This window comes from Dromiciops gliroides, chromosome 3, assembly GCF_019393635.1.
Source record: "Dromiciops gliroides isolate mDroGli1 chromosome 3, mDroGli1.pri, whole genome shotgun sequence".
NCBI classification, from domain to species: Eukaryota; Metazoa; Chordata; class Mammalia; order Microbiotheria; family Microbiotheriidae; genus Dromiciops; species Dromiciops gliroides.
In genome coordinates this window covers 68,267,805-68,286,888 of record NC_057863.1, presented here as the reverse complement: position 1 = coordinate 68,286,888, position 19,084 = coordinate 68,267,805, and the positions used below count along the sequence as shown (strand labels likewise).

The 19,084-nt window shown below is 53.2% G+C and overlaps 1 protein-coding gene across 8 annotated transcripts in view; it reads left to right on the top strand.

The window, feature by feature from the left end:
- SPEG (striated muscle enriched protein kinase) overlaps positions 1-19,084 on the top strand; it is an 84,066-nt gene that overhangs the window by 61,618 nt on the left and 3,364 nt on the right. For all 8 annotated transcript variants that reach the window (XM_043994748.1, XM_043994747.1, XM_043994755.1 and 5 more), the window contains 18 exons: positions 73-169; positions 338-538; positions 754-811; positions 1,686-1,763; positions 1,906-2,084; positions 2,235-2,261; positions 2,590-2,742; positions 3,180-3,222; positions 3,956-4,024; positions 8,063-10,046; positions 11,433-11,579; positions 14,742-14,858; positions 15,153-15,320; positions 15,456-15,578; positions 15,919-16,086; positions 16,328-17,075; positions 17,424-17,663; positions 17,822-18,045. In XM_043994748.1, coding sequence (XP_043850683.1) covers positions 73-169; positions 338-538; positions 754-811; positions 1,686-1,763; positions 1,906-2,084; positions 2,235-2,261; positions 2,590-2,742; positions 3,180-3,222; positions 3,956-4,024; positions 8,063-10,046; positions 11,433-11,579; positions 14,742-14,858; positions 15,153-15,320; positions 15,456-15,578; positions 15,919-16,086; positions 16,328-17,075; positions 17,424-17,663; positions 17,822-18,045 — 4,824 coding nt within the window. The remainder of the gene's footprint in view (positions 1-72; positions 170-337; positions 539-753; positions 812-1,685; positions 1,764-1,905; positions 2,085-2,234; positions 2,262-2,589; positions 2,743-3,179; positions 3,223-3,955; positions 4,025-8,062; positions 10,047-11,432; positions 11,580-14,741; positions 14,859-15,152; positions 15,321-15,455; positions 15,579-15,918; positions 16,087-16,327; positions 17,076-17,423; positions 17,664-17,821; positions 18,046-19,084) is intronic.

Sequence of the window (19,084 nt, the reverse complement as noted above, 5' to 3'; positions counted from 1 at the left end):
TTCCTCTGTCTTCTTTCCATCCCTACTTTCTTCCCTTTAGCCTTCCATCCATCAGCCTTATCTTTCTTGCAGCTCAGACATCCATGGAGATTGAGGGAGGAGGGGAAGATGAAGAGCTGCGGGGTCGGAGGCTTAGTGACTTCTATGATATCCATCAGGAGATCGGCAGGTAGGGCAGCCGAGTGCTACTCCTGACATCTGGGTCTCTCTGAGAGGCTGAACATCTATTAGCTTTGGTCTAAGGTGGGTGGGGGTGGCAGGGAGAAGGGGAGAGAAGGGAGGTCTCAGGCTTGGAGGACAGACCCTCACTCCTCCCCCTGGCCCACCTGTGTCTCAGAGGTGCCTTCTCCTACCTTCGTCGGGTGGTGGAGCGGAGTTCTGGCCTCGAGTTTGCCGCCAAGTTCATCCCAAACCAGGCCAAGCCAAAGGCATCTGCACGTCGAGAAGCTGGGCTATTGGCCAGGCTCCAGCATGACTGTGTCATCTACTTCCACGAAGCCTTTGAGAGGCGACGGGGGCTTGTTATCGTCACTGAACTGTACCCAGGGGACGGGCTGTGGGGAGATGTGGTCACTGTCTGCTGCTGAGCTATACTTAGAGGAGAGTGTGTGTGTGAAGGGGGTCTGGTGGGGAGCATGCATTGTCATAGGGGAGGGAGGGACACCTTAGGACTGGCTTGCTCCAGTGAGGTGGCAGTATGGGGAAGCCTGGGGGGCTGATGGGGGTCCTTTTTCTCCTTGACCCTGGCTTCAGCTGCACAGAAGAGCTTTTAGAAAGAATGGCCAGGAAACCAACCGTGTGTGAGTCTGAGGTGAGGGCAGGGGGTGGGTGGATTTGGGTGCGGGGCTGTCTTCCTTCTGTCTCAACCTCTGCTGGCTAGGGCCAGACTCAGGAGAGATAGCTGTGTCCATGGAGGTGGTGGTGGACGTGGGTGGGGCAGGACAGAGGGAAGGGCACTGTACAGGAACAGAGACACCACTACGAACCCCAAAGTCCAGCTAATCCCTGGGGCAATTGGGAACAGTCCCAGGCTAGTAAAAACTAGTAATTAGTTTTTAAAATGAGTAATTCTCAAATGGAAACAACTTGACCAAAAACCCATCATAGAATTTTAAGTCCATTAAAACAGATTAATACCAAAAAAAACCCAACCCACCAAAAACCCAAACCCACCAAAAAATTTCAAAATTTCTCTAGAGAGCTCAGATTCCCTCATCCAGGGCATCCAGGGTCTCAAAGGTCTCTCCCCTATCCCCATTTTCCCCATTGAAACTTGTCTCAGAATCTGTCCTCAATATCAACTGCCCTTACCAAAGATAACCCATGTCAACAATTTCTGCTCCTTTTAAAACAATTTTCCCCATCGTTGGAATGTAAGCTCCCTGAGGTCAGGGACTGCCTTTTTTTCCTACTTGTATTTGTATGCCCTGTGCTCAGCCCAGTACCTGACACACAGTAGGCACTAAATAAATGCTTATTAACTGATTGACTGTTCTTCCTCAATGCCCTCCTTCCCCAAACCTGCCTCCCCTCTCCCAGTCTCATTGTCCTATCATAGCTGAGAGTCCTCCTTAGCTAATGCTGCCAAGCTAGCTGTTTTTCTGCTATGGCTCCCTTCTACCTGGGTAACAGTTCTGGGTATGCTCCACTTCCCCTGTGGGCTCTGGGCCCCGCTGTCTCTCCAGATCCGGGCTTATGTGAAGCAAGTGTTGGAGGGGATCGCTTACCTTCACCAGAACCATGTTCTGCACCTGGATGTCAAGGTGAGCAGAAGCCAAGGGGGCAGGGAGGCCGGTGGTAACCCAGGCAGAAGGGAAGCTAAACAACAGTGATCTAAGCCCCAGAGAGCCCAGGTTGCCCAGAGCACCCTCACACAACCATCTCATCCTCTCCTGTCCCCTGTAGCCCGAGAACCTGCTGGTGTGGGATGGGGCTGGGGGCGCAGAGCAAGTGCGAATCTGTGACTTCGGCAATGCCCAGGAACTGACACCAGAAGAACCCCAGTACTGCCAATATGGCACCCCTGAATTCGTGGGGCCTGAGATCGTCAACCAGACCCCCGTGTCCAGAGTCACCGATGTCTGGTAAGTATGAGACAGGAGAGAGCATGGCTCAGGCTACTTTGTGCCAAGGCTGGGGACACAAAACAGTGACCATAACGAGTCCAGTGGGAGGGAGGGATATCGTCTACCCGGGGGTCCCCGCTGATGACACCTGTCCTTTCTTTCCCACAGGCCTGTGGGCGTTGTTGCCTTCCTCTGGTAAAGACCTCTCTGATGACTGAATCCCCTCCACGCTTTCTCTTTTCTCTGCCTCATTTGGGGAGGGGAGGGGAGACACCCTGGGGATGGAAAGGAGATGTCAAGGCTTTGGTTCAGCCCAAATCTAGGTCTTCGTGGCTACTTGGGCCCTGCCCTTTTCCTACAACCCTGAAAATTGCTCTGCTCCCCTGTCTGTACCACAGCAGCCTTGTCCCTTCCGAACCCTCAGCTTCCTCTGCCTGTGCCCCTGGAATCCCCTTGCATCCCTTTTCCTCCCCCTCCCCCATCCCACCTCCGTTAACAGCCTTCTCCCACCCGGCCTCTGCAGTCTGACTGGGATCTCGCCTTTCGTCGGGGAGAACGACCGGACAACACTGATGAACATCCGGAACTACAACGTGGCCTTTGAGGAAACAACGTTCCTCAGCCTGAGCCGAGAGGCCCGAGGCTTCCTCATTAAAGTTCTAGTTCGAGACCGGCTGTGAGTCCTGGGGCTCCCCTTGAGACCGCCTCCCCCATCCTGGTGGCCCCCTCCCAGCCCCTTAGGGCAGGGCATCTCTAAGAACTTGTTTCTTGAATATTTTAGTAACCGGATTTCAGCATAACTGGACTCCTTGGAAATCCTATGCATTTCATTTTGTGCATTTAAAATCATTCCTCTAAGAAGGCTTCCACACACTGCCAGAGGGGTCCATGACACAAAAAGGGTAAAAACCCCTGTTTTAGTAGCTTTATTCCCATTTTACAGATAAGGAAGCTAAGGGTAACAAGATAAATTTGGTCCAGGTCACACAGATCATAGCCAGGATCTGAACCCATGTCCTCTGCTGTCAAAGCCAGTGCTTTTTCCACTGGACTGTATTTTGACATATTTCCCCTCCCCTCTAGAGACAGTTTAACCTCTCTGTCTCTTTGTAGGCGGCCCACAGCCGAGGAAACCTTGGAGCACGCTTGGTTTAAGGTGAGAACCTTCACATGAAGTGGGTGGTGGGCATGAGGGATACCCATTTCATAGAGCTGAGGCATAATGGATCAGGTGCTGCTCTTGGGGATAATAAGGTCCGAGTTCAAATCCTGCATTAAATGTTTTATTAGTAGGTGGTGCAGCGGATAGAGTACCTGGCCTGGAGTCAGGAAGACTCATCTTCCTGAGTTCAGATCCAGCCTCAGACACTTAACTAGCCATGCGACCCTGGACAAGTCACTTAACTCTGTTTGACTCAGTTTCCTCATCTGTAAAATGAGCTTGAGATTGAAATGGCAAAACCACTCCAGGGGCAGCTAGGTGGAGCAGTGGATAAAGCACTGGCCCTGGATTCAGGAGTATCTGAGTTCAAATCCAGCCTCAGACACTTGACACTAGCTGTGTGACCTTGGGCAAGTCACTTAACCCTCAAGGCCCTGGAAAAAACAGCCAAACGAAAGAAAACCACTCCAGTGTCTCTGCCAAGAAAACCCAAGATGGGGTCACTAAGAGTCAGACATGCCTGAAATGACTGAACAACCACAAAAAAATGATTCTTAAATTTTCTCAGCCTGTGTTCTCATCTGCTCCAGCTATTGGCACTACTCCCCATTTCCTGTAGTCGGCAGCAGGATCCTAGTTTGCAGAAGATGTTGCAGCTGAGGGAGGGGAGGGTGCACAGAAAGTGATCCACCTCGATTCACTATAACTTCCTTCCCTGTGTTTGTAGGCAACGGCAAAGGGTGCAGATATCAGCACTGACCACCTGAAGCTGTTCCTGTCTCGAAGGAGGTGGCAGGTGAGCTTCAATTCCGCCCCCCCAATAGTCTGATCTACCTCTGCCCTCTTTCACATTCTGCCTCTCCCCCACTCCCCTGCCTCCTCTCCTCTCCTCCTTTCCCCTCTTCCCTTCCTCCTCCCTCTTCCATCCCCTCTTCCTCTCCATTCTCCCCTCTCCTCCACACCTCTCTTCCATCTCTCCCCTTGTTCTCTCCTTCCCCCTCTTTCTGTTTCTCTCTCCCTCTGCCCCCTCCTATATCTTGCATAGACATCTCCCTAGAACTCCAGATGTAACATACTATTGGCAGATCCCCTTATTCAGGTTACTGTTACACCTGGCTCTCCGTGCCTTAGCCCAGCCCTGCTTGGGATCCTGTGCCTTTTCTGCTCACTGCTCAATCTCTTCTCCTTGCCACCTCAAAGATGCTGGGTGAGAATGCTGGGAAGGGATGCTAGTAGCTCATCAGCAGTGACCCTTCTGCGTCGTTCAACTATTGATCCTGCTCTTCTGCCCAGCCTCGGGCAAATGGCCCCTTTATTTTTCATTAAGGATCCAGAGGTTGGAGTTTTCAGAAGGACTTGCCTAACACATTTTTTAAACTAACATTTAAGTGGGAAAGGGCAAATGAAACTAAGTTTAAAGAGTGCCAGAATCTTCTCCTAAGATGCCCCTAATCTAATTTGATGGGCCAGCACCAGCTTCCTGGGCTAATCGTCTCTGCCCCCAGCTAGCATCTAGGCCCGGCCTCACTGCATGCCTAGCTGCCATCTTGCCTCTGGAGAAAACCCCATGTGTGAGGCTTTTCCAGCTGTGCCTCCAGCCCAATTCCGGCTTGCTTTCACTTCCAAGCTGGTGCCCCTTCTGGGCCCACCCGCCAACTTTTGGGCTGTGCTCTGGAGCCAGACGTCCTCTACGTTAGCAAATCTTTGCCAATCCCCCAAACCTCGAGCCAAGGCGTCCATGAGAAAATGTCTGTGCTAGCAAAGGCTGGAAGGGGGAAGGGGAGAGGGAGTGGGGAATGGGGCAGCCACCTGGGCACTCAGATAAATCTCTAGTAGCTGGGATAGCAGCCACCAGGTAGGTCTTCTCCATCCTGCCCTGGCCATAAGAAAGACACTCTCTGCTCTCCATGCCAAAGCTAGGTTCCTGTTCTCATAAAACACACACGCACTCATCATCATCATCTTTGCATGAATACATATTTGAATATATGAATATATAAACATATTTATTGCTCTCAGGTCTGCAAATTGTTTTACATATATCATCTTGATCCTTATTGTAACCCTTAGAAGGTAGGTGCTATTATTATCCACCTTTTAGATAAAAAGAAAGTGAAGCAGAAAAAAAAAAGTGAAGCAGAAAGATGTTAAGTGACTTGCCCAAGGTCACACAACTAATAAGTGTTTGAGACATGATTTAAACTTGGGTCTTCCTGAATCCAAGTCCAGCTTTCTCTCATTATAACACCTACCTGCCTCATCATATCATCCCTGTTCTCCTTGGTATCTCTCCTCTTCTCCTTGGTATCTCTCCTTCTTACATCATGTCTACACACACACACACACACACACACACACACACACACACCCTCACTCATACCCTGACACATACACATATACACCCCACTATCCTTGCCTTATAAGGTATTTGCTCTGGGTTATGGGCCCTTCCGGCTATAGCAGCCTCCTGGTTTTTGTTACTGCTACAAGGGATTGACTCGGGGATTCCTTTTTGCTCCATCCTTGCTATTTTCTCACCCCTGGATGTAGAAAACAGGTCCCTAACCTGGTGGCCTCAGCCTGTACTTCTCCCTACCTATACCTGATTCCATTCCCTCCCCCCTTTCATTTGTTACTGCTGCCATTCCTGGCTCCAGCATCCACACCCTCTTTCCCTTCTTCAATCTGCCCCCACACACTGCAAACCCCAGGGTAACAGGTAGACATAAAAAGAAGAGGATGTAGGTAATTGAAAGGATGAGTCTGGGAATCCTTTTAGCTCTGGCCTGGATGGTCCCCAAACTTGCTAAGTCACGAGTCCCCAGGCCTGAAGCCCAGACCCTGCCTGGCACACTGCTCCCCCTCTGACTTAACAGAGAACGTCATCTCTTGAACGAGAACCCTCCTCTGTGCTTCCATCTCCATCCCATTCTCAACCAATGGGCAGGCTTCCGGCTTGACCCACAGCTTTCCACATAATCGCCATCCAAGTGACCATCTGCTTAACCCTGCCAGAGTGCAGTCCAGTTAGGTAGATGATGCATCCCATCACTAAAGGAGAGCGCCACGTGGCCGTTTTGGATGGGCCGTCCCCAGTCCGTACACGCCTCTTCTCCTTTTTCCTCCCGGTGTGTGACTCCAGGCCTGGGCCATTCTGTCTCAATAGGCTTCCTAAGCTTAGGGTTCCAGTCTTGGGCTTGATGACAGCTAGGTGGCACAGGGGGCTCAGAGTCAGCATGGCCCTGAGTTCAAATTCAACCTCAGACACTTACTAGCTGAGGGTGACCTTGGGCAAGTCACGTAGTCTCTGCCTACCTCAGTTTCTGTAAAATGGGGGTCACAATAGCACTTCTCTTCTAGGGTCGTTGTGAGGATCAAATGAATCATAACGCTCTTAGCACAGCCTTAGTAAACACTATATAAATCTTAGATATTATTAATTGTGGGCTTAAGCAGGCCCATGACCCATAATGGCCTTGCTAGTATCCCCGGCATGACCAAGACCATTCCCCGCCAGAAACCCCTAAACCGACGGACTTATTTTTCCCCAAGAACATAAGACTTAGCCCTCGGAGAGAACTTTAGAGGTCATCTGAGTCATTTTACATATGAGGACACTGAGGCCCAGAGATGTCCCCTTCCAGGTTGCATTGGTCCTAAGTAGCAGAATTAGGCATCGAAGCAGGTCCTCTGGCTTGGAATCGATCACCTTCTCACCCATGGCAAAGCCCCTGGTTGGCCCCCCCCCTTCAGATCCCATTCCCAGGGCACCAGCAGCTCTAGTTCATTGGTGGAGCTGGGATGGCAGCCAGCTTTGGGACCCAATCAACAGTTCCCAGCCATACCAGGTTAATTTTTATCTAACTATTTTATTTTATTTTAGGGAGGCAATTGGGGTTAAGTGACTTGCCCAGGGTCACACAGCTAGTAAGTGTTAAGTGTCTGAGGCCAGATTTGAACTCAGGTCCTCCTGACTCCAGGGCCAGTATTCTATCCACTGCACCACCTAGCTGCCCCCTATACCAGGTTAATTTTTGATGATAAACTCCAGTCCCTTCAGGGTGGCCCCTCTACCCAGAATCCCAGCTCATATTTTCAGTGTCACAAACACTTTAGACCTATAGTAATAATACAGATGTTTTGCCAGCAATAAGAAAAGGGTCACCTTGTCACACCTTCTCTATCCCTTCTCTTCTTTTTTCTCTCTCTGTCTCTGTCTTTCTCCCTGTCTCTGTCACTTTCTGTCTCTCTATGACTCTGTCTGTGTCTCTCCGTCTTTCTCCCTGTCTCTCTCTCTGTCCCCTGCATTCTCTTTCTGTCTCTGTCTCTTTCTTTCTTTTTTTTTTTTGTGAGGCAATGAGGGTTAAGTGACTTGCTCAGGGTCACACAGCTAGTGTCAAGTGTTTGAGGCTGGCTTTGAACTCAGGTCCTCCTGAATCCAAGGCCAGTGCTTTATCCACTGCACAACCTAGCTGCCCTGTCTCTGTCTCTTTCGATCCCTGCCTCTCTGTCTCTCTCTGTTGCTATCTCTCTTTCTGTCTCTGTGTCTTTCTCATCTTTTTTTCTCTCATCTTTACCAATGCCTCATATATATATATGTGTATATATGTATATATATGTATATGTGTATATATGTGTGTGTGTGTGTGTGTGTGTGTGTGTGTGTGTCCTTGCTTCCCTCCTCTTCCCCTCCCTCCTGCCCTAGGTGAGGTGTTGGAAAGAAGGCCCCTGGGGGGTGGGTCCCACTGGCTCTGCAAGCAGCTGCTTCCTGCCTGTCCTCCCCCCATCCCCACTCCTTCTCCCCTCCCTGACGCCCCTGTTCCCTTCTTCCCAGCGTTCCCAGATCAGCTACAAGTGCCATCTGGTGCTGCGCCCGATCCCAGAATTGCTGCGGGCTCCCCCTGAGCGGGTGTGGGTGGCGGTGCCTCGGCGCCCACCCCCGGGGGGTCTTTCGTCTTCCTCAGACTCAGAAGAAGAGGAGCTGGAAGAATTGCCTTCTGTGCCTCGGCCGCTGCTGCCCGAGTTCTCAGGCTCCCGAGTGTCCCTCACTGACATCCCCACCGAGGATGATGCCCCCGGGGCGGCCGACACTAGGGATTCCGCCCCCATGGACTGGCAGGAGCAGGGTGGGCCGCCCCCAGGAGATAGGAGCGCTGCTGGCTCTCAGGCACTCCCCTCCCCAGGCCCACAGCCTCCTGAAACGGCTGCCCCCCGCCGGGCGGAGCTTCGCAGGGGCAGCTCAGCAGAGAGCGCCTTGCCCGGGGCAGGGCTGCGGGAGCCGGGCCGGGGGCTGCAGAAGGCAGCCTCTGTGGACCTGCCCCAGCGCCGCAGCCCTAGCCCGGGGGCTGCCCACCTGGCACGGGGGGGCCTGGGCGAGGGAGAGTACGCCCAGAGGCTCCAGGCCCTGCGGCAGAGGCTCCTACGGGTAGGCCCCGAAGACGGCAAGGTCAGCGGCCTCAGGGGACCTCTGCTAGAGAGCCTGGGGGGTGGAGGAAGGGCCCGTGACCCCCGGCTGGCACGGGCTGCCTCCAGTGAGGCAGCCCCCCGACATCCACTGCCCCCCGAGGCCCGCAGCCTTCAGAAAAGCAGTAGTTTTTCCCAGGGGGAGGCAGAACCCAGGGGGAGGCACCGACGGGCCGGAGCCCCCTTGGAGATCCCCGTGGCCCGACTAGGGGCCAGGAAGTTACAGGAGTCACCTTCCCTGTCTGCCCTCAGCGAGGCCCAGCCTCACAGCCCTGCCAAACCCATCCCTGCCAAGTTATCTCCTACAAAACCTGCTTCCCCGGGACCCGCCGAGCAGCCCTTGGCTTCCTCCAGGGGCTCGCCCCGGCCAGCGCCCCCCAAGACTGCTCGAAAAGAGCAAGTGCCTAAGCCAGGACCTTCCAGGACCCCAGAACCCCCAAAGGCAGCGGTGGTCTCTCCAGTCCCAGAGACCCCCCTTACCCCTTATGCCCAGATCATACAGACTCTCCAACTGCCTGGCACTCCAAAGATCGTCTTGGGGCCTCCACCAGAGCCCAAGCCCCACGCGGCTGTCTTTGCCAAGGTGGCTTCTCCACACGCCGCCGGCAAGCCAGGGCTGGGAGTCAAGGGGCTTGCTCCCCCTCCTGGGGAGAAGACTGTGCTTCCTTCAAGGCCTGCTGGCTCAGACAGGAGCTTAAGCAGCATTGAAAATCTGGACTCGGAGGAAGTGTTTGAAGCGAAATTCAAGAGAAGCCGCCAGTCTCCCCTGGCTCGGAGACTGAGGATGCTGAGCCGCTCTCAGTCAGAGGAGCGGGGCCCTTTCCGGGGATCGGAGGAGGAAGATGGCATATATAGGCCCAGCCCGGCTGGCACCCCACTGGAGCTAGTGAAGCGGCCTGAGCGGTCCAGGTCCGTGCAGGACCTCCGGGGGCCCGGGGGGACTGGGGAGCTGGGGCTAGTACGACGCCTCTCGCTGTCCCTGTCCCAGAGGCTACGCCGCACACCCCCCTCCCAACGTCACCCGTCCTGGGGGTCTCCCCGGGCCGGGGATGGTGAGAGCTCAGAGGGGGGTGACTCGGCCAGGGGGTCCCCGGTGCTGGCGGTTCGGAGGAAGCTCAGTGCCACCCTGGAGCGCCTCTCAGGGCGTCTGCACCGGAGCGGCAGCAGCGAGGACTCGGGAGGCCGGTCTGGGGGTAGCACACCGCTGCTGGGCCGACTGCGCAGGGCGACATCCGAGGGAGAGAGCCTGAGGCGTCTCGGCCTGCCCCACAACCAGCTGTCGGCCCAAGCGGGCACGGCCACACCCTCGGCAGAGTCGCTGGGTTCTGAGGCTAGCGCTACCTCAGCCTCTTCAGGTAGGCTGGTCAGAGGAGACAGAAGTTGGAGGGGGGGCCCTCTGGGCAGCGGATAAAAGGAGTAGAGCCTGAGCAGAGCCTTACTAAGCTTCCTGGGACTGAGAGGGGGACCAAGACTGGGAATGCAGGATGGGATGGGAGCCAGAGGACCCTGGACACTTGAGAGACAAGCCTGGGACAAAGATCTGACCACTCACTGTCTCAATAGCATAGAACTGGGGCTAGTCCTGAAGAAAAGAGGCAGCCCCAGGCCTTGTCAGCCTTAGAGAAGTTCTCCCTCCTCCTTGGGCACTAGGGTCACCTTCTATAAACCTGAGTGATCTTGAGGTCCTCCTGACCTCATCTCATCCTCTTGGGCCCAGTGATCATCTATGTCCTGTCTCTGATTCCCTCCTCTCCTTCTGCTCTGACAGCTATGTGAGGGGATGCCCCAACCTGATGTCTGCAAGCTTACTCCACAGACCTCCTTGTCCAGATGATAAGGGTGGGGTTTCCAGGGAAAGGAGACTAAACAAATTTTTGAAAAGCAAATGCCAGTGCAGAGCCTCACTTAGAATGGCTGACAAAGTGGCTCCAGCCAGCGATACCCAGGCAGGCCCTGCTGGGTCCACGGCTCACTCTAGGCCAGGAGAGAGATGCTCTACTGTCTAGTCTGGCTCTCTCCTGACCTCGGAGGACACTGGCTTCTTCCATCCCAGAATAGCACCCTCCCTCCACCCCCATCCCCTTCCTTGGGAATGGCCCACCTGAGAGTTCTGGGCCATCTTACTGTCCTGAGCTCATTCTCTATCACGAAGCCTTCAGTTAGTATGGGATTTGTGGGTGTTCCAAATGCTCACGGCTCCGCCTCATCACTGATTGTTCCAACTTCCCCTTCTCTCTCTCTCTCTCTCTCTCTCTTTTTTTTTTTTTTGCGGGGCAATGGGGGTTAAGTGACTTGCCCAGGGTCACACAGCTAGTAAGTGTCAAGTGTCTAAGGCCGGATTTGAACTCAGGTACTCCCGAATCCAGGGCCGGTGCTTTACCACTGTGCCACCTAGCCACCCCCCTTCCCCTTCTCTCTTACCTGCCCCGTGCCCCAAGCAAGGACATGTAAAATCAGGTACATAGATGTCCTCAAAAACACTACAACCCTGAAAACACACAAGCAGAAGCAGGGTCTGTCTGAGCCATGGGAAATCTGAAGTGTCGCAAGGGCTGAAAGGATCTAAGACTGAGGCAAAGGGGAGTCTGGGAGGAGAATGGGAAGAAGACTGACACAGGGAGGGAGGCGGTTGTTTCCCACCTGTAGCCTTCTAGAGCTGGGGCATCAGCAAAGTCAAAATAGAAGGAGGCGAGAGGACCGTGGCCAGGTGGGCCGATGCCAATGAGGTAGGGTTTCTGCAGGTCCTGGGGAAGGCCGGACTCGGTCCCGCTGGGATCGCTGGGGCCTGTCAAGGTCACGGAAGGACAGAGGGTCATCGCAACCTAACCTCCCAGCCAGTGTCCAGGAGGGTTCCACTTTGGGCTACGAATATGTGCGCAGTGAGTCAGGTAGGACATCACCGGTGGAACCAACCGCTCCCTCCCTTGGTTATTTTTCCCTTCCTTGGTTTGGGGTGATGGGCAGTGGGAGTGAAGGGAGGGAAGGCATTCTAGGATCTAGCTCATGGAGGGGGATTGAGGGATGTCTTGTCAGGCTGGGTGTGTGTGGGGGGGTGTCTTGGACTGATTTCTTTGATTGGGCACCATGCTTGTATTTTCCTGGTTGCTCTCCCCTGGCCCAGACGGGTTCCAGATATCTGAAGGACCTTGGGGAAGTATAAATAAATAACTTACCAGGAACCTCTGATTTTCCAGGTCCCTAAGACATTCCTTCTGTTTCCTCATAGCCCCAGGGCCCTCATTCCTACTTTCATTCCTGCCCAGCTGCAATCCCTAGTATTCCCATTTCACATTCTTGCCCTCCTCACCCTTGCCCAAGGCAGCAGAATTATCAAGATCCACTAGAAGTCACTTTTGGGATCATCTAGTCCAGATTTCTCATTTTACAGATAAGGAAACTGAGAACCACAAAAGGGAAGTGACTTACTCAAGCTAGTATAACTCTTCACTTAGTAGAGATGCAAGGATAGTGTCAGGGCCTTGCCTGCTTACCTTATCTACCGGGGCAGGCCTTTCCCATTCTCCACGTCCCTCCACTCCATCTCCCTTACTTGTCCCCTCCCAGGCCCTTACTACCAGCCAGGGCCTTTGGTTTGGTAGCCCCAGTCCTCATTATCACAGTATTTAGGCCACCCTGGGTATTTGCTTAATCTAAAAGAATGAGCCTCTATTTGTAGAATCTCAGCTCGCAGGCTGGGAGGGGGAGGTGGAAGGAGATATTTTTGGGTGGTGAGCTTTTCCAGCCCTTCTCAAATCACATGATGAAGTGACCACCCAGCCTGCTCACTCAGTTTCTAATCTTTCCTTTTCTTACTTGTCATTCCACCGCCCAACTTGAAAAAATAGATCCCTGATCCAAAGCCCCCCCCCCTCTAAACACTGGGAGAGGGGCTTCTTTTCCCATTGCCCTCATTAGCTAGTGGTCGCCTCCCCTCACACCACTCCCCTCCCCATGCAAAATGCTAGGTATGTCATCTCCTTGACACCCCCCCCACCGTGCCTCTGCCTCTAGTGCATTCTCCTAATGAACACCCAATTCCTTTCTTCCTAACTTGACAGAGATTAGGGTTGGGGGAGAAAGATGACTAGCAATTAAGAGAAAGCAGATGTAAACCACTTATAGAAAATAAGCCCCGTGCCCTGGTATGCCCAGGATTTAGATTTAAACCAGCAGCCTGGCTTTCCTGGCCGACTAGCCCATTCTCAATCACCTCAGTCTGGCTGGGCACAGTGACCCCCTGGGCTGGGGGTCAGAACAGAAAACATGTGGCAGAAGTTTTAAGTGACTTGCCTATTGTCACACGGGTGGTGAGGAGCAGAGCTAGCTGTGGAATTCAAGTCTTTTGACTCTAGACTTAGCCCATTTTTTCAGCTGGGTGTGGGAATGGATAGAGCACTGGCCCTGAAGTTGAGAGGACCTGAGTTCAAATTCCACCTCACACACTTATTAGCTGTGTGACCCTGGGCAAGTCACTTAACCCCATTTACCTTAAACATCCAGGGCCATCTCCAGTCGTCCTGATGCATATCTTGCCACTTATTCAGATGGCTCTGGAAAAGAGTCTGAGGTTGGTGACCTTACACAGCCCTGCCTCACTTAAATCCAATTCACTGCAAGTCATGACATCACCCTGATGTCATGGTCCTCTTCAGGATGAAGGACAGACAAAACAACCCTTTTTTAGAGGAATTGCCTGGTGTTGGTAGTGGATGGATCTGGGCTTGGAGTCAGAAAGACCTGAGTTAAAATCTGACCTCAGCTATTTATCAGCTATGTGACCCTGGACAAATCAATTAACCTTTCTCTGGCTCAGTTTTCTCAATGGTAAAAAGGAGATAATAACAGCACCTACCTCCCAGGGTTGCTGTGAGGATCAAATGGGATAATATTTGTGAAGCACTTAGCACACTACTTGCCATATAGTAGGTGCCTAATAGTTGCTTGTTTCCACCTCCTTCTTTTTCCTCCCTGTTCCTCTTTGTTTCCAAGCTGATTCCTTTTCTATCCCCTTTCTATTTACATGGCCAGGCAAGGCTAGCACCAGCTGGGTCCAATTAAACTTCCATAATAGTGGTCCCAGTCTGGCTGTTGGCTCTGCTCCCTTAGAGTAAGGGGGAAGGTTGGATTCATACCAGCCATGTACTCCCTCTCATCCCAGGGAATTATTCCTCCCTACCATCAATCAAAAATGATCTTTCTCTTCTATGAATGCTCATAGCACTGAGTACCTCTCATGTATGCTGGAACCCTACTTTGAATTCATGGTTTCTATACAACGTGGGAGGGTGGGGAGAGGGGCAGCTAGGTGACGCAGTCAGTAGAGCCCCCAGTCCTGTAATTGGGAAGACTCATGTTCCTGAGCTCAAATCTGGTCTTAGACACTTACTAGCTGTGTGACTCTGGGTAAGTTTCGTCACCCTGTTTGCCTCAGTTTCCTCATCTGTAAAATGAGGATAATAATAATAATAACAATAACAATTATAATCCTTATCTCCCAGGGTTATTTTAAGGATAAGATATTTGTAAAGTACTTAACATAGTCCCTGGCATGTAGTAAGTGCTCTAGAAATGATAGCTCTTGTTATTGTTAAGAATTTGAATCCTGCTTCAGACTATGTGTGACACGGGGCAAGTTACTTAACCTCCCTTAGCCTCAGTTTGCTCATCTGTAAAATGGAAATAATAATAATAATAGGACCTACTTCCATCATAATAACATCTTTGTTGCAAGGAGCAAATGAGAAACCTTATGGTATATAAATGCTATTATCAAATGGTGCTTGAAAGTGCTGTATATGTTTCTGCCATCATTGGCACATGCCTTCTTTCATCCACTGCAGGGGAAGCTTTTTGAGCCAGGGCTCTGTCTAATCCATTATGCAGATCCCATAGCACCTTGCACCAAGAAGCCCCTCGGTGAATGGTATTGACTAGAATCTGGGCCGGCACTCGGTGCCTCTCCCCACAACAAATACACACTCCAGTGGTTATTCCCGCCCCTAACATCTTCTCAGTCTAATGCTGTACTTTTTCTCTGATTCTCCCTTTAGATTTCCCCCCTGTCTTTCATATCAAGCTGAAGGACCAGGTGCTGCTAGATGGGGAGGCAGCTACCCTCCTGTGCCTCCCAGCGGCCTGCCCTGCACCCCAAATATCCTGGACAAAAGGTAGCAATGCGTCTTTCCTCCTCCTGCCAACCACAATAGTTCCCACCTTCATTCTGTGTGATGTGTATGAAAAATGAGCTGGTGAATTACAGTCCACTTCCCATTCCTTCACCCCGATCCTGTCCCTTAATTCAGGAGAGATAGATCCTACTTGACTATCTCTTGGGAGGCAGGAGGTGCCTAGCAACAAGAGAGGGGGCCCAGGGTCGTCGGGGAGATCATGAGGTGATCAGACAGTTCTGGGCCAGGGCCCAGAGGACTGACATGTCTGTGGCCCTTTCTTGGCCCCTGTAGACAAACAGTCCCTCCGGTCAGAACCATCAGTGACTATAGTATCCTGCAAAGATGGGAGGCAGCTGCTGACCATCCCTCGTGCTGGGAAGCGCCATGCTGGGCTGTATGAGTGTTCTGCCCGCAATGCCTTGGGCAGCGCCACCAGCTCCTGCACTCTGGCTGTGGCCCGTGAGTACAGAGGGAAGGGGCAGGGGTGGGAAGGCCTCTAATCCTCAGTAGGAATGGGAGGGGGGGTGGAGAGGAAATTGATGGAGATTTGGAGTTGGCGTTTCAGGGCTCATGAGGTCTTCTTCCTCTCACCAGGCCTCCCAGGCAAGCTGGCTCCCCCTGAAGTGCCCCAGAAATACCAGGATACAGCATTGGTGGTGTGGAAGCCCGGAGATAGTCGAGCCCCTTGTACATACACGCTGGAGCGACGTATAGATGGTGAGACTTGGGGCAGAGGGGTTCAGAGGGGCTCAGAAGAAGCTGGGAGGGGGATACTGAGAGAGTCTGGGAGAATGGAGGTGAGAGTGAGGGGCTGAGAAGTCTCCAAGGGAGACTGGAGAAGGTGAGGGAATCCTAACAGGAGGGAGAAAGTAGGCTTGGGCCTCTCTTTCTTCTTCCCTTCCCCTTAGCTCTCGCCCCCAGCTCACTAAACCACCCGCCACTCCCTCGATTCTTTATAGAACTCCTGTTGTGTAGGCTAGACCTCCCTTGTGTGCCCATGGCCTCGTGACAGTCCCCCACTGCCTACCTCCCACCCCTATGTCCTCTCTGTCCCCAGGGGAATCCATATGGCACTGTGTGAGCTCAGGTATCACTGACTGCTACTACAACGTCACCCAGCTGCCACCGGGCATGACTGTGAGGTTTCGAGTGGCCTGTGCCAACCGAGCCGGGCAGGGCCCCTTCAGCAATGCGTCAGAGAGGGTCCTTGTTGGAAAAGCCACAGGTCAGGAGACTGGGGTGCTGGGGCCTTGGAGAGACAGATGGTGGGAATCATTTAGTATTGATGGATTGGGGACCTGGTGGTTGTGGAATGGGGGGATGATGCCCTCCAGTCTGAGAGCCCTTAGGACCCTGGGATTTGTCTGCTTTGGATTTTACTTTCCCTTTCCACCTTTATCCCTCACCAGGGCCTTGCTTCTACATGGGGAGTCCTATAGCAAATGCTTTCTCTTTTCTCTGCCCAGATACCCCAGTTTTGAAATCTACCACTCAACAGGAAATCCCTATTACCTCAGTGCCAGCTGGGACCCCCATTCCTTCCACTCCTACCTCACCTATCTCTCCCCCAGCCCCAGCCTCTGCAGCTTGCCCAACCTCTACAGCCCCAACCACACCAACTTCAGCCACCCCAACCCCAGCCTCTCCAGCCCCGGCCTCCCCAGGCCCCCCAGCTTCTCCAGTCTCTCCAACCCCAGTTCCTGAGCCTGCATCTCCCGTGGCTCCAGCCTCTACACAATCTCTTCCTTCAGCCCCTGCCTCCCCCTCTCCCCCAACACCCCTCAACCAGGTCCAGTCTCACCTCAAGGCTATAGGTCCACCTCCCCCAACCCCTCCACGAAAGCACAGGGGTCTGCTGGCTGCACGGCAAGCAGAGGTCACATCCCCCAGTGATCAGCCCCCACCTAGTGGGCCTGAGTCTCCTGCTTCCAACACAAAAGCCCCATCCCCTAGCACCCCTGAGAGTAAAGCAACCTCCTCCCCAGCCCCTATGTATATGGTGACTTCTTTTGTGTCAGAACCCACCATCCCTGAGCCCCAAGCCCCTGAGCCCACCCCCAGCCCCACTAAAGCGACCGTGCACAGCCCCACCCCAGCCAAGGAGAGGCTCAGCTCTCCGGGAGGCAGACCCCCCAGCTCTGCTGGCCCTGAGGGCACCACGCTTCGTCAGGGACCTCCTCAAAAACCCTACACCTTCCTGGAGGAAAAGGCCAGGCAAGTCCAAAAGGGGGTGATGAGGAAGGTGTGTGTGCTCAGGGTGGCGTCCTTGCTTTGTGTGTTCAGTGCTCTGCACCCACCTCAGACATTTTAATAAATTCTTGTTGGCTAGGGGGGATGGTTATGGTGGAGCTCAGGGCGGGGAGGTTGGCACAGAATCCTGACGATCAAACCCCATAGAGGCCTGAGATAAAGGATGGGACACAGATGCCAAACACCCTTCCTCTTTCCCCAGCTGTGCCCACCCTGGCTTCCAGTCCTTATTTGGGGTCTCCATGCCCTTTGTCTCCCCTGACCTCACCCTGTGGTTTCCTCGCTCTGTGCCCCCCTTCCTCCCACCTCCAGGGGTCGGTTTGGTGTGGTGAGGGCCTGCCGGGAGAATGCCACAGGCCGGTCATTCGTGGCAAAGATCGTCCCCTATGTGGCCGAGGGCAAGCAGCGGGTGCTTCAGGAGTATGAAGTATTACGCTCTCTACACCATGAGCGGCTCATGTCCCTGCACGAGGCGTACATCACCCCCCGCTACCTTGTGCTCATCGCAGAGAGCTGTGGGAACCGGGAGCTGCTCTGTGGACTCAGTGAACGGTACAATGAACGTGGCTTTTGGCTGGCTGGCTCAGGGGAGAGGAGGAGGGAGATTCCCTGAGGGCTCTGGCCACAGCCTGCGGCTTTTAGCATCCCATGAGGTAGCACAGTGGGGCTGGCCTCCCACGCCATGGCTCTTGTGTCCTCCCACCCGCCAGGTTTCGGTACTCTGAGGACGACGTGGCCACCTATGTGGTCCAGCTGCTGCAGGGCCTGGAATACCTCCATGACCACCACGTGCTGCACCTGGACATCAAACCTGACAACTTGCTGCTCACACACGACAACGCTCTCAAGATCGTGGACTTTGGCAGTGCCCAGCCCTACAGCCCCCAGGCCCTGCAGCCCCTGGGCCACCGCACCGGCACGCTGGAGTACATGGGTGAGGGCTGCTCGGGCTGAAGGCCCTTCCGGCCCCTCATAAGAGGGTCAGGCTCTGGCTGGCATTCCCACTCTGCCCCCAATTTGGTGCAGATGTCCATAGAAAACCACACAAGAGGGGCAGGTAGGTGGTGCAGTGGATAGAGCACCAGCCCTGGATTCAGGAGAACCTGAGTTCAAATGTGGCCTCAGACACTTGACACTTACTAGCTGTGTGACCCTGGGCAAGTCACTTAACCCTTATTGCCCCACCAAAAAAAAAATCTAATATTAAAAAAACCACACAAGGGACATTCAGGCCTGCTCTAGGAAACCTCAGGGAGCCAGCTGGCTTTGGGGGAGCCTAAAAGTTAGTTTGTCATCAGAGAGTCCCTCAGGAAATCTACTGGGGGGGGGATAGGTGGTCCTGAGACCCCATCCCTTCTGGAGCCAGCTTCAAGCAGAAAGCACTTTGGAAGCTATAAAACCTGGAGTCAGTGGGAACTATTTGAAAGCAGGGGCCTGATCTCTGGGCCCCACAGACTAAGCAGGGCTAAGGGTACAATCTGGCCAAAGGCAGATGATGAAAAGAGCCAGGGGACCCAGTTCAACATTTACCCCTTGCTGACTCCATTTCTAACATAGCTCAGGGAGGCACTGGAATACTCCAGGCCCACCCAGGTTTCCCTGGGCTTTCTATGGACATCCACACCCCATGGGGAGATGGAGTGGAGACATCCAGTGACTGCCACATTGGGCGCATCTTGACTTTCTCCACTGTGGTTTCAATATATTGCAAATTGTCGTAATAAATTAAGTGGGAGGGGCAGCTAGGTGGCACAGTGGATAAAGCACCAGCCCTGGATTTAGGAGGACCTGAGTTCAGATCCAACCTCAGACACTTGACACTTACTAGCTGTGTGACCCTGGGCAAGTCACTTAACCCCCATTGTCCTGAAAAACAACAACAACAACAACAACAACAAAAAACCCACCAAACAAACAAATAAATTAAGTGGGAATTCTGGGGGAATTTTAAAGAAGCCACAGATGACACGCAG